This window comes from Leptopilina boulardi, unplaced genomic scaffold (genome assembly GCF_019393585.1).
Source record: "Leptopilina boulardi isolate dan_hultmark-lab unplaced genomic scaffold, ZJU_Lbou_2.1 LbouV2_51, whole genome shotgun sequence".
Classification (NCBI taxonomy): Eukaryota; Metazoa; Arthropoda; class Insecta; order Hymenoptera; family Figitidae; genus Leptopilina; species Leptopilina boulardi.
The window spans coordinates 1,066,096-1,082,110 of NW_026137996.1; the positions used below are offsets into that span (position 1 = coordinate 1,066,096).

General features: G+C 21.7%; 1 protein-coding gene across 4 annotated transcripts in view; it reads right to left on the bottom strand.

The window, feature by feature from the left end:
* Nucleotides 1-16,015, bottom strand: part of LOC127289823 (uncharacterized) — a 116,631-nt gene extending 100,616 nt beyond the window's left edge. For 2 of the 4 annotated variants that reach the window (XM_051318019.1, XM_051318016.1), the window contains exons 1-2: nucleotides 1,224-1,280; nucleotides 95-231 (exon numbers count right to left, since the gene is read on the bottom strand). In XM_051318019.1, the coding sequence (XP_051173976.1) occupies nucleotides 95-231; nucleotides 1,224-1,265 (179 nt within the window). In that variant the 5' untranslated portion in view covers nucleotides 1,266-1,280. Of the gene's footprint in view, nucleotides 1-94; nucleotides 232-1,223; nucleotides 1,281-15,555; nucleotides 15,574-15,787 lie in introns of those variants that run through there. The other 2 variants (XM_051318017.1, XM_051318018.1) reach the window with 2 other exon arrangements.

The following is a 16,015-nucleotide window of genomic DNA, read 5'->3' on the forward strand; positions in this document are numbered from 1 at the left end:
TAATGTAGTTTCAATATAAAAAGTTTCTAATGTAAAAAGTCAACATTAAAAAAAAAAAAAGGAAACGAAAAGAAATATAAATGAAGATACTTACTTCTTTTCTTTGCGTTGTTGCTTCTTTTTTTTGAAAGCTTTTTTCACCCGCAGAAGCAAAAAGGCGGCACGGTCGATCGTTAGGCTTGAATTGGCCTTGTCGCCACTTGACATCCTGCGTCCTATTCCTCCCAGCACCTTAAGAAAAAGTAGAATTTAAAAAAAAATAATTTTTTTACTTTTAATTACTATTTCACCTTCGTTAATTAATTCGCCTGGATTTAACTAATTTTCTCAACCCTTGCACCCTTAGAGCACTACGTTTCTTGCTGTGATGCTACCATAAAAAAAAACTGAGGAATTAAATTACCGGAAAATTTTCCCTCGGTATTCATTTTATATTTCTTATTTTAGACGTGCGTTTACTTTAATGAAATATCCGGGGGTTTTTTTTCCCCTTTTTTTTTTATTCGTATCCGATATTTTATGTAATTTCAAGCATTAAAAAAATGATTTATTTTCTTCTATTTATTTATTTTTTAGAATTTTAATAAATTTCACGTAGCCTGTTTTTATATATATTTTTTATATATTTGTATATTTGTATATTTATATATTTATATATTTATATTTATATTTATATTTATATTTATATTTATATTTATATTTATATTTATAAATAAATAAATAAATATTTGTAACGCGATCTGAAAAAAGGGACCTTAGAAGCAAATCACTTTGAGATTATGTTTGTGTTAATTTTTCCTTGATTTAAAATTTCCTTTTAATTATTGCAAATTAAAATCATTGTTTATGAAATATTTTAGTTGTAATGAAGAATTAAATATAAATGATTTATATATATATATATTGACAGTTGATCCTTTTTTTGTATTTTCATTTCAATTGCAAACATAACCTATAATAATTTTTAGCTTCTAAGGTCCCTTTCTTTAGATCGCGTCACATTTATAGAAAACGATAAATTATAAGAAAACAAAAACATTCGAAATACATAAAATTATAGGCTTTCTAATAGTACCAACAATCATTGAATTAAATAATTAAGACACTAACATGAAATTGATTGCTGTATATATATATATTGTTGGAAAACCAGATCGAAGACTCTAAAAACAGTAATCAATCTCCATGTTCATGACATTATAATATTAGATAAGTAATTTTACCATTATTTTGTTAATATAAATTGATTCGATTAACTTTTCCATTTTATTTTGTTTTTTCATCTGAAAAAAAAAGTAATACAATATTTTTATTATTGATATTGACAATTTCCATGCATTATGTCTCAATTTTCTGTAATGGAATCCTACACGACATAATTTTTTTTTTAATAAAATAAAATACTATCTTGACGAATATGGAAGATAATAGACATTTCATAATAATAATAATAATGATAATAATAATAATAATAATAATAATAATAATAATAATAAAAACAATATAATAATAATTCATAGTAATAATTTTTATAACTACTTTTACTCATTTTCATTATATATAGTAAATAACTTTCGTATTATTATAATAATACCCTTTTGAAAAAATTTTTATATTAAAAAAAAAATACCTAAAGAGAACTTTGATAATTTTTTTTTTTCTTCCTTGAAATAACTTTCTTTCGAATTAATGTTTTTTGTGCTATATGTATAAATTTGTGTCGCATTTTGACTTTCTAATTGAATAAATTATTATTATATTGGTACTTGTTTTGTTCATTTACACGTGTCTTGGGATCAATAGTGATTGACTTGAACGTAATATAACTTAAAGGCAGTGTGGCCCTTAGGGGAATGTAATCGATCAACATTCATATATATATATGTAACACTAAAGCAAATAGTATTGGACAAATTATGTCTAATATTTGCCCTAATATACACATCATTACACACACTGATTCATGTCCCTAAATAATAATTATTATTTTATATACAAAAATTCTATATAGATTCTGTATAATGATATATAGTCAATTATGTATATATATGAAAAAAAGGTTAATTGACTATTGTTAAATATTTTTTTTTTTTTTTTATTTACTTATACATCAGATAATTTTGATTTATATTTAATCATATACTGAAAAAAAATTTATTTGATTTAAATAACCTATTATCAAATAAATATTTACTTGAATCAAATAATATTTATTTCGGTCAATTAAATTATATATTTGCTTTAAATACTGAAATTATTGGTTCAAATACAATTTTTTTTATTTATAAATAAATATTATTTGATTCAAGTATTTTGATGATATTTTTTATTTTTTTTTATATATTTTTTTGATAATATTCAAGTAATCGGTTATTTAAATCAAATACACATTTTTTCAGTGTATAAATAATAATAATAATAATAATAATAATAAAAATAATATAATAAATGGTTTTGTAAACCAGTTTATTGTTAAAAGAAAAATTCGAATCAATCGGGAATTTTCTGTTTCGCTATATATAGTTTTTTTTTTTTTTTTTTTTTGTTTTTGAAGATGAAACTTTATTACTGAGCGTATCGAGAAAATAGAAATTTCAACGAAAGAACCACGGGTGCGCGAATTTTCTGTAGTATAAAGTCAATTCAAGGAATATGAAATGAAATGAACCGTATGTAGACGATGGATTTCAGTGTAAATTCTGATTTCACCTGGCATGACTTCAATCACAAAATTGAACAGAGCGGAAGTCTTTTGATTTTATGAGATTTTTTTGCAAAATAACGCGGATGTATAACTAATTTTATTAGATTTATATATATATTATTTTTTCTTATTTATGTTCCAATTTATATTTCATTTCTTGAATATTTTTTTTACTATTTCCTTTTTTGTTGGTTCTAATGTGATTAATAAGTTTTTTTTATTTAACATTTACTTGTTAAATAAATAAAAAACAATTAAATTAATTATTAATAATTAATTAATTAAATTATTTATAAATTAGTTTAATTATTAATTATTTTTATTAATTATTATTATTAATTATTTCTATTATAATTATTATATTATATTTTTATTAATTATTATTATTACTTATTTCTATTATAATTATTATATTCTTGTCATTGTCTAACGAAATAAATAAATATTTATTTGTTTCAAATAAATTTTATTCGCTTCGAATAAAAAAAAAAAAAATTCTTTTGCTCTAGATCCTATATTTTGTTGAAATAAAAAAAATACTTTTATATACTTTTCTTTTTCCTCACCATATAAAAGTTGAGAATCTTTTTGGACTGAAAAAAAAACTCAATTCTTTGATTGGATATAAGATTTGAGAGAAAAAGAAAACCGATATTGTTTTCTTTTTTTTCTTTTATTTTTATGCAAAATTCATTTTTACCTCATAATTTTCCTTTGTCTGTCAGGTTGTAATATTAAGAATTCTAAGTTATGTATTGCGCTTCTCATTATTATTCAGAGGGTAGATTATTCCAAGATCGTAGTTTCTATTCTCTCCAGGGAAGTAACCTTTTTTTTTTTTTTCTTTGTTTTATAGTGATAACTGGAATTTTTCTGGGTTTTCTTCACGATCAACCTCTTTTTAACACAATTGTGTAAAGAAGCGAAACTTTATCGTTTAGGTAGAGAGAGAGAGAGAAAAAAAAGGAAATTTTTTTTCTCACAAGAAAAATTTGCTTCTTATTTCTTTCTTAAATGAAAGAGTTTTCCATAAATTTCTTTTTCACTATTATCAAAAATTCACTTTGATAGTGTAATTAAAAAAGAAATTCTTTAAAATTATAATTTAATGGAATTTTTATAATTTTTATTCTTATTTTGAAAATAATATATATTTATTAAATATATAATTAATTATATTAATGAAATATAATTATTTTTATTAAATTTTTACGAGGCCTTTTTTTAAATAATAATTAATAATTATAAAAATAATAATCATTCATAATTAATTTTTATTAATTTAAATTATTAAATATAGTAAATAAATGAAAATAAATAAAAATAAAGAAATAAAATGCTATATTATCAAGATTATATTAGAGTAATCTTTTTTTTTTGGGAAATAAGAAAATTGTGGTAACTATTCAAATGTGACAGTCCCCGAGAGAAGGGACCTTAGCTCACCAGAGGTCAATATTGAGTTTTATATGGTAAATGATAGATTTTGAATTGCTTTTTCACATGCAAAAGTCAAAAACTGATTAGGATAATTGCTTTTGACACAATAACATTTTGAAGATGGGTATGTCAAGCGCATTTCGAGGCGGATTGTGGCACTCAAGAAATCAGCCCCACTACTTTACTTACACAACTATACTCTCGTACGTGAGCTTCGCGTACGTGAGACCCGAAGATACACGAAGTAGACGAAGCTCACGTATACAGAAACACAACGTTGTGTTAGTGTGGTGGGGGGACTTTTCAGAAGTTCCGCCCTACTCTTCGAGTTCAGCGTTTCTGCTTCTTCTTCAAACGCTTGCCCTGTGAAATTCGTTTTGGTGAGCTAAGGTCCCTTCTCTCGGGGACTGTCACAAATGCAAATCTTGATATGCAATATTACTTGTTATTTGTCTTTTGATATGTCTTCATGTATGTATGTAGTAATAATCAGATGTGAAGTAGACAATTTCAAAGTTATATTCCATTTTGAATTTCTCTTCCTTTTTATATATATATATGTATATATCTATATATCTGTTTCCTTTCATTCTCTCCTCATATACAGACTTCGTTAGGAAGCATTCAGAGTTACCTTAAAATTATCAAGCATGATTGAAACTTCGCAGTAACTTTGCGGCAAATTACAGGAAAGTTTCACGAGCAAACAGCTTCAAGTAGTTTATACGCATCATCCTAACAGTTATTAACAAGTTGTTGGTCTTGATCGGTCCATCTTTTCCTGATATATTATATAATATATATTAAAAAAATATTCTTATTAATAAATTTTTTCTCAAAATATTATTCTTGTCACGAGATTTCTTCTCTCTCATATTTTAATAGATTTTTTTCTATCACGAAAAAAAATTGCAGTGTATATGATCTCATATAATTAATTAACACTCATAAACGCATCATGGCAATATAATTTTCAGTTTAGTGTACAATAATTTGTTAAACACTGTAAAATATAATTTTCATGAAAAAACAAAATTTAAAACATTTTTTTTTTATATGAATAATACTTTTGGAATTACACGGAGAAAAATGGGATTATTGTGCAAACAATTTTTGAATTGTTGTCAGTAGAATTGTTGATATTACAATTCGAAATGTTAATATTACAATTCGGATTGTTGTCAATACAATTGTATGTTGTTTTAACAACAATACGAATTTTTTGTTGTCAACTTTGTTCAGTTTGTACACTGAAAAAAAATTTGTTTCGCATTCATGACTATTAACCATAGCAACTTTAAATCTAGTCAGCGTAACCAAGCATCCTAGTCAATTCAGTTATGTAGCTTGGTTTATATTGTCAAAGTCGATTTAGTAGAATTGATCCCTTGTTTCCTAGTTATATTAACTAAGGTGTTTGGTTAATATCGCATGTATCTATAGTCAATTTTGCTAAAGTTTAATTAGTCAAAGTGATTCTAGCCAATGTAACTAAGATACCTGGTTATTCTGATAACACAGAAAATTAAAAGTCATTAAAATAAGCTGCAACGCTTATTATTTTAATACAATTTTGCTTATTTTTTAATCCATTTTGGCATTAAAATAAGCAAAATTGGATTAAAATAATAAGCGTTGCAGCTTATTTTAATATGTACCTTATAATTTTCTGTGAAGCTTCCCTAGTCATTCCGACTAAATGTCGAAATCAACTTTGACCAAGATTGCCTAGTGGGTTCCTCTCGTAACCAGGCAAATTAGTCAACTCCTCGTATACGGGGGTTAGGAATTTTTTTCAGTGTAATTCTGTACAGTTACAGAAGCAAAACTCTTTGTTGATTGCTGATGGAACAATCAGGATTTGTTCAGCTGACAAGTTTATTGTTCCATGTCACGTGGTCATATTAAATTCTCGCAAACTGGCGTGCAGATTGTCGCGTCGTTTACTTCTGGCACATGTGCCACTTTTGCTTTTATTATTAGTTTTTTTTTAAAAAATGACAAAGTGCTGTTAAATAATGAATCCGGTTAAAGTGAGAAATCTATTGTAAGTTTAGTGAATGGATGAAGAGACAATTTCATCTTTTATCGGTAAAGTTATACTCGGTTCCTATTGAACATAACCTCACATTAAAAAATACAAAATGTATATTAAATATTATTTAACGACAAATTTCAATGCAAAATAATTCTTTGGTATCAGGTCAAAGAATTTGATTCAGAAGCTGCATGTTCCACAGATTTTAATGCAAATGAAACTGGTGATATGACCTACGGAAATCTGCTATCGATTATTTTAAAAGGCGAAGAAACTGAACAAATTGTATTAGACGGATCAAAGCTTTGTTAATAAAACAAATTGTATTGCCGATTTAACAATTTAGTTTTGTTATTTCAACTGTTCCATAACAATTTTCTTTGTTCATCAAACAATTCTGTTTGTTCACCGAACAATCCCGCATTTTTTTTTGTCCCAACAACAAATAGAACTGCTGGTTCTATATTCACAATCCGGCATTGTTCTGTGGGCTTATTTTTTAGTAACCACGACAATTCTTTTTTCTCCGTGATATACAGCAAATAATATTATATAATTAATATAATTTTTTTCACGATTTTCATTATACACTGAAAAAAAAATTTGATTCAAATACTTAATTACTTGCACTGCAAAAAGAAATATCTTATTTTAAGATGTTTTGGTAGCGTTTTTAAGACATTAAGATATTTAAGATATCTTGATGACTTGAAAACGCTACCAAAACATCTTAAAATAAGATACTTATTTTTACAGTGTGACTATTATTAAATAAATTTTCACTTGAATCAAATAATTTTTATTTGAATTAAATAAATTGTATTTAAACCAATAATTTCTGTATTTGAAACAAATATACCATAATTATTTGATAAAAATAAATATTTATTTGATAATAATCAAGTAATCGAATAAATTTGAATCAAATAAATTTTTTTTGTTCAGTGTATGTAAATTTATATTGTACGAAAATTAAAAAATTCCAATTGTCATTGGGGTTATATAGAAAAGCAGAGAAAATAAACAGGGAGTGGAATAGGAAAATAATCCCGCAAATAGTAACACATTTCATTACGGATAATTAGTTTCTTCTATAATGAGATTATTTTTCAAGACAAAAAAGTTTCATTTCGTGATTAAAAAAAAAAAATTTTATAATTAAAATTCCAAAATTTTGCAATTTATATATAACGAAAAGTTAATTATTTTATATATATATATTTTATATATATATATGGGCAAATCCACAGAACCGGCCTATTTTTACTTATCAAGATGAAAATTTTCCAAATAGCAAGCACACCTTTTATTTATGGTTTACTTTCTTTAAAATATATTCAAGAACAATTATCTTCTTGCGTGATTCATTTTATTTTAATGCCGTTTGAGTTAAAAGCCAAAAACGAAAATATTATTTTTCTTCTGGAAATTATAATTAAAAATGGCATTTCTTTGTTTTTTTTTATATATTATTTGAAATATGTGCAAAACATTTTGAATAATAAAATATGATAAAATACAAATAATTAATTTTTTAATTATCAAAAATAAATTATTTATATTTTATCATATTTCATTATATATTTTATTTATTAGCATTTAATTTTTTATTTCTGTAAATTAAATTGTTTACTTACTAATTTTGATATTAACTATTTTAACCAACAAACTGACATTATTGACATCGATTTTGATATAACTTTGAAAATAAAACAAATGAAAGGATAATTCATTTTTCACGATTAACTAGTTAAATTTCGATAAATTTTTTTTTATTTTTAATTTTTAGACGTTATAAATTGAAAATATAATTCGGCGTTTGCATACAAGAATTATAATAATGTCTTTATATAATCACACATGTTTTCAACTCATCATATTTTATCCTGTAGTTGTGCTACTGAAAAAAGGCTAAGTTGAAAATGGTTCACGCTTAAACATAGAGTGATAATTATTGGAATATTTTCTTTAATTCTGATTGCACTCTATTCTATGATACATACATTTGTTCGTCTGTTCACAAGCAATAAGCTCCAATTTGAAAAATTCAAATCGAATAATCGCCGCAAAAGATATTTACAAAAATGTATAGACATTTCATTATTATAAAATAATGAGTAACGCTACTTTCAACGACTATCATTTCTTTTTATTTAAGAGCACATATTTTTTATTACTTTCAAAACATTCTTCAATAAGTAAACTATAATTCACCACAGTTTGGAATTGTTCGGATCTATGCCGAACAAGTTATACCTATAAGAATTAAAATTTATACCTGGAGTAACACCGTAAATTTCATTTTTTAAGTTACTTAATTCGATTTTATTTTTTATAAAAGACTAGAAGGTTCACATTTATTCAATTTTCTTATTTCAATAGGTTCTCAGAGATATTACAAAATGGTTGAAGTATGAAAATAATTAATATAATACTTCTAAAATAGAAAAATATGTGAGTAACATGAAATCGGCCGGTTCTGTGGATTTGCCCATATAATGTTAGGCTAAAAAATTTAGGATTCAATTAAAAAAAATAAAATTTTCTAATATTTACAAAAAATATTTGTTAATTATTAATTTATTTTTTTGCATAAATCATTTTAGACATTTTTTTTTATTATAAAAAAATTTGTTTCAAATTTGACATATGAAATTTGTGTATTGTAACTTTTAATCCTATATAACAAAAAATTCGTTGAAGTTCTATTATGTTCTGTGCGGTAAAATAAAATGAAAATAAAAGAGAAATAACATGTCCATTTTTTAACGTTAATACAGAAAATTCATAGTTTTAAGAGGAAAACGCAATTTTTGTTCTTTGCTGGGAGAATAATATACAAAGGTACAAAAATGTAATTTTTTTTTAATATGAAATATTTTTGTTCAATTTTTTTTTTGGTAGCTATATTTTTTGTAATTTTTAAAATATTTTTAAAAATATTTTTTAAAATACTTTTTTTAATGTGTAAAATAGTTGTATAAATATATATATAAATTGAAAGCTCGGGATTTTTTCTTATATAAAGAGATATAAAGAACAAATTATTATCTTGATTGGGAATTTGATTACAAATTCGATGAAATTAAGTTCAATTTTGATGGGAAATGGAGTAATTTCTTTTCTATCTAGGATTCTAGGAACTCGACATTTTCTGTGAATGAAGCGTTATTTTTGCAAATTGAATACCTTTGATCCGGATTTGAAAATAGGTCAACCATTTCCGAATTTTCAGAGAAGGACATTATAGTCTTATATTTTACTTTATAGTAAAAATAATTTTCCTTTATTAGTTTTAAATAAAAAAAAATTTTCCTAATAGAGCCACGCGAATTTTTTTTGAAAAATAAAAATATATTTTGATATTAAAAATAAAATTAAATTTTTGTATATAAAATTTTTATTTATTAAAATAATTTAAAATAATATTTAATTTTATAAATGAATAAAAAAAAATTTATAAATAATTTTATTAAAATTTATTATATTATATATTTTATTTTATTTTTAAAAGTTGTAAAAAAAGTTCATATGTAAAGTTTTCTTTTTGAAAATTTTTTTTTGGGAAAAAATTTTTTTTTTCTTTATTTTGCAAAATAATAGAACAATTCTTTCTTCACTGACATTTTGCAGTTCTGTATTGATGAGTATCCACACACGATACGAACATTTATACACGTGACTGAACTACTGATGTAAAAATCTCTCGTGTTGAGAATTCCCTATGAGTTGCGTATATTGTACAAAATTAAAGAAAATTCACAAATATACAAAAAAAAAGAAAGAAAATTTCTCTTAAAGTAAAATTAGGAGTTTTAGATTTTTTTTCAAATTTCTTTTAAATTTCTTGCACTGAACAAAAAAATTTATTTGATTCAAATATATAATCTGTTACTTGACTATTATCAAATAAATATTTATTTGGACCAAATAATTTTTATTTTTTTTTAAATAAATTTTATTTTAAGCAATAATTTTTGTATTTAAAACAAATACTATTGACTCAAATAAATAATTAAATAAATATTTAGTATAGATGATAATTTTTTTGGATTTACATAATTTAGTCAAGATGTTAGTTGTTTTTGGTAAAAATCCACATTTTATTTTTCAAATTCTTAATTAATATAAATAATAAATAAATAAATTAATAATAATAAATTAATAAATATTTATTTGATAATATATCAAGTAACAGATTATTTGAATAAAGTAAATTTTGTTTTACTTGACAATAATTCTTATCGATATAAAAAAAATTTTTTTTTATTCTTTTTGGTAACTTTCTCTTGTATAATAACTCCGGATTTATAGATTGCAATCTCGATAACCGTTGATGTGCAAATAATTTGCACGCTAGCACAAATGTAATTTAAATCATGATCGAATCTAGAACGGATGCGTAACCAGTACCAAATGGATCATATGAATCGTTAAGTTATCATTATGATAATTTACATCTATATACATAGTTACAAATATTTTCTTATTGTCTGAAATCAAAAAAAAAGTAAATAATTTTTTTTTTAATTTAAAACAAAATTTAAGTATGAAAAAAATTATTTAAAAAAAAATTTTCTCAGAAATAAAATTGAGAGGAAAAATATGAGAATTCTGTTTTTCTTTTTCTAATTTAAAATGAAAATTCTTTTTTATTAGTTATACTATATTTATTAAAACACTTTGTTTAAAAAAGAAAAAATAATTTTTCTCAATCATTTAAAATTCAAATATATTTTATTTTAATTTCAAAGAAATAATAAAAAAAAAATTATTCTATACTTCAAATATAGTAGGATGATATTTTATTTTTATTTATCAAAGAAATTTTTACATCTAAAAGAACCGTTTTTTTAAATATTTATTTTTTTTATAATAAGAAATAAAAGAAATAAATACAATTTATTAATTTAAAAAATCGAACGTTCTTTGAATATACATTTAATAGGTGGAATATATATTCTTTACATACGAGAGTACTTTTTTTTAGTATATTTTAACCCAAATATTCAAAAACAAAAAGAAAATCTACCTTTTTTTGTTCATATACAGAAAAAAAAACCGTCTTAGATATGATTTTATGCGAGTTTCTAAGCTTTCTAGAATATAATCAGGTTCACGAAATGGATATTACAAGGTCACGATTCAGTTAATAAAGTTGTTTGCTTCTTTTGGCATCAATCAAAATTTATCTCAAGTTACAATCAATGACATGAAGAAAAATTTTCTTTTCATTTTTTTCTTCTTTCTTTTTCTTTTTTTTTTGTTAAATATACATTATTGATGAAAATAATGAAGTTTCAAAGCTTTGACTCTAATCAAAAAAAAAAAAAAAAATGCCGCACATCTGATCAAATCCTCTCTGTTTATTTGACTTTCATTCTTTCGATTCGAATTTATTTTTAATCGAAAAAAAATGAGATGATAAAATAGCAAGGACTGTTTCTTTTATTTTCATTTCATATTACGATTTCTTATTTCATAGGTGGTTATAAATTTTTTTTTTATATTTGCTTTTTTTTATTATTGATATGTGTGGATTTTTTATTTTTTTTCTACTATTTCAATAAAAAAAAAAAAAAGAAGAAAAATTCTCTTTTAAAGAAAAATTATAATTTGTATTTGATTCAAATAAAAAAAAATGTATTGAAAAATATTTTTTTTAATTATATAAAATTTTTTTTTTTTGTAATATGTAATCGAAAATTTGGTTTTTAATCAAAATCGTGCGCACCTTACAAACCAATAGATGAATTTGAATGTATATATATATATATATGTAGAAATGTGGGTTTATAATCGATGTGGTTTAATTTCTAAACGAATTACAAACTAATTCTCATATTCATGTTCGCACAATAGGGAAGATTTATTTCCGAGTCACTATCCAAGATTTCATATAATGGTATAGAATATATAAATTCTCAAATTTTGCTATACAAATATAATTTGTAAACATATTTTGCTAATTTTCAAAAATTATTTATCAATTTAGTTTTGTTTTTTAATTTGTTTATTAATTTATAATTCAGTCCCAATTTTTTCCAGTCAATGATCTATGGATCAATATTTATATTTTATTTACTCTCTAAATCTGAATTAGTAAAAATGTTTACTAATTTAAATTATTTTTTTGCTTTAGAATTAGTTAAATTTTACTAATTGTTAGTAAAGGTTACTAATAATTAGTAAAAGTTTACTAATTGAGAAGCAAAAAGTGAGTAACTAATTCAAATTAGTAAACTTTTTTACTAATTCAGATTTAGAGAGTAAATTGTTGAATTAAATGATATTTCATATTTTTTATTACTATTTATTATTATTATTATTATTATTATTATTATTATTATTATTATTATTTTTTAAATATTTATTATTTATTTTATTTATTTATATTTATTAATTTTATTTTTTATTTATAATTTTTTTTTTTATTTAATATTTAAAGTAAGATATTTCATTATAAAAAGAAAATATAAAAAAAATTTTTTTTTAATGGGTTATATTGCAATTTTTGTATAAATATTATTTTCATTGTCTCAATTAGGTATAAAAATGTCGCAGGAGTATATTTTTCTCTCTCTAACAAAAACGAGAGAGAAAATTCAAGAAAAATTCAGTGACCTGTAAAATCAATTCATTTGCATTAATGTACACCTATTATTTGTTTGTTTTTTTTTCTCAACATTTTCATTATCTATTTTTGAACGAGATTTTCAAATTCACTTTATTCTCATAATTTCAGTCACAAATATATATGATATGTGTTCGTCGTTCCACGTTTTAATCAAGTTCTCAACTCTTCATTTTATGTCTTTTAAAACCATAAACTAAATTCTATATATCATTTTCCTTTAAAAATATTTAATTTTACTTTCATGTAAATAAGTAATATTTTTACGGTTGTTATTATTGTTTTTTTTATTATTATTATATTATTATTATATTATTATTATTATTATTATTATTATTATTATTATTATTATTTTATCATTATTATCATTATTAGTTATTAATTTTTTTATTATTACAATTATATATTAAAAAATGTTCTTTCTCTGTTTAAAAAAAGCTCACCTCAAGAGTTATTATAAAACTTTGACATTTAGATATGCTCATAGTTTTAATTAATTATTAATATTCTGGTTTTATTAAATAACATACATATTTTTGGAAAATAAAAATTGAAACTTTTTATTAGGTCATCAGAAATTATTTTTTTAAATTGAACTTTTATTTTTTTAAAAAGTAAATTTTCTACTTTAAAAAATTTTTTTTTATTTGATACCAAAAATATATGAAAACTGTTGAAATATTTATTAGATAAATAATTTAGTTGCAAATAAATTTTTTTTTTTGGTATATATACGAGAATATATGCAAATGTGAAAAAACTCCTTTTATATTGTTTGTTATGTTCTATACGTAACGAAACAATAAATAATATTGCTATATAAAAAAACTAACAAAAGAATGATAATAATCTAAGATTTATATGTCAACAAAAAGAAATAAAGTCTCTGAGTATTTTATTATCAAAAAAAAAATATATATATATATATATTATATATAACATTTTTATTGAACCGTTGTAAATAAAATGCATAAAGTGGCGACACATTTTTTTTTAAAACAATAGAAAAAAAATTGAACCAAAAAAAAAATTCAACTTTTTTTTTTGGCGATTTCGTTTAAAATTCTCAAAGTACGAAAAAATATAATATATAGAAAGTATTTTCTGTTAGGAATTATTTTTATTTTTAGTTCAACAAAATATCGGAAAATAGTCGCAAATTTTGAAAAATATTTTCTCAGAAATATACAGGAAATGATGACTGAACTACATGCGCAATTTATTTTGCTGTAGATAAATATATAAAAACAAAAAAAAAAAAATTCATGTTCGTATATAGATTCGAAACAGAATATGAAAGAATATATTGGACTTTAAATATTTTACAGTCAATTTACTTATCCTTTCATAAGAAAAAAATATGATTTGAAGAAAATAATTTTAAAATTAGATATATAAAGAAACTCGACAATTTTTGTTTTTTAATATCATTAATATTATTTTCGTCCACTTTTTCGATGAAAGTTTTTTTTTTTTAGTAAAAATAAATTTTTGATATAAATAATTTTTTATGCTAAAAGATAAAAATATTTCATACTAGAAAATAAATATTTAAAATTGAAATATATTTATTTAAATGTAAAAATTTTTTTGAATGTAAAAAATTTTTTGAATGTTAAAAAAAAAATTTTTTTTTATCCAATTTTAATTTAAATCTTAATATTTTTTAATAATTAAATAATAACAAAAATACAAATTGATATCAAAGGGAAATTAAATTCAATATTTTTCAAAAAATAATCTTTTTTTTTCACATAACTATAATTGAATATTTTTAATTAAAATAATAAAGAAAAAAAAAATTAATCTTCACAATTATATGAAAATAACAAGTGACGATATTTCTATTCATTTATCGTGTAACAAGAGTTGACAGGGATGAAGGGGGTGTGGGGGGATAAAAACTGGTTGAAAATATGCGACGCAATTTATAAACGAATTGTAAATTTTTAAATATTTTCATTTAAAATATAATAAATTTATATATATAAAAAATATATATTTATAAAAAAGAAAATTGTTTTACAATTTTATGAAATTTTGATGAATTTTTCGCGAAAGTTATAACAAATTTAATAGAAAAAAAATGACTGATTTTTATAATTATATTAAATTATTTTTATTAATAATTTTTATAATCAATAGTAGATTATTTATTTATTTTATTTATTTATTTTATAAAAATAAAATAATAAAAAATTATAATTATAAATTATTGTTAATATCATCATTATTATAATTATTTTTATTATTATTTAAATTATTTTTATTATTACTATTTTTATTATTTTTGTTATTATTATTATTATTGTTATTATTAATTATATTTGGTCGAAAAAAATTTGCAATTTATCAGATATAAAAAAAAAAAATTCTATAATTTGATTAAACTTTGAAATTTTATGAAATTCAATTAATAATAAAATTAATTGTAAATTTCAGACAACAAAATTTCTTAAAATAAGACTGTCTTAATTTAATACTCTTGATACTTGGATAAAAAAAAACTTTTCTTGAATTTTTATGACATGATATGATTTATTTCACAATGTACATCTTTTTGAATTTTTCTTGAATTTGTATTTTCCATTTTAAAATATTTATGTTATATATATATATTTTTTTTGTATTTGTTTTTACTATACAAAAAAAATTAAATTAAAAAAAAAATAGTTCTAAATTATAAAAAACAATTTAATCCTTTCTTCCATTTTTTTCACATTTAAAACGTTTTTTTACCATTTTTGGAATAACTATAATGGGATCATCACCACAAACACCACAAAACTTGGATCAAATACAATATATTCGATCAATTGCACATAACGAACTTTGTTTTAAAGCAAATACCACACTTTTACTCCAAAAAAAAAAAAAAAAATTTCCTTTTTTATATTCCTTGATCGTGATTTGCAATTAATTTTCTCTTTTTTTTATCTATTCATTTTTAAGAAAAAAAAAAAATACAAACCATCAGTGGTAAGTTGAAATTTGTTCAAAGTGCATTGTTAAGCACATAAAATAATAATAAAATAAATTTTCTATTTCTTTTTTTAATTATTAAAAAAAAATTTAAAAAAAAAAAAATTTTCTATTTTTTTTTTTTTTTTGAAAATTCCCGCAAAACGCAATATTTAAAGAAACGCGACGGTAAATTGTGATAGGGGTCGACGCGAAACGGGCGTCGCGACGTCCGACC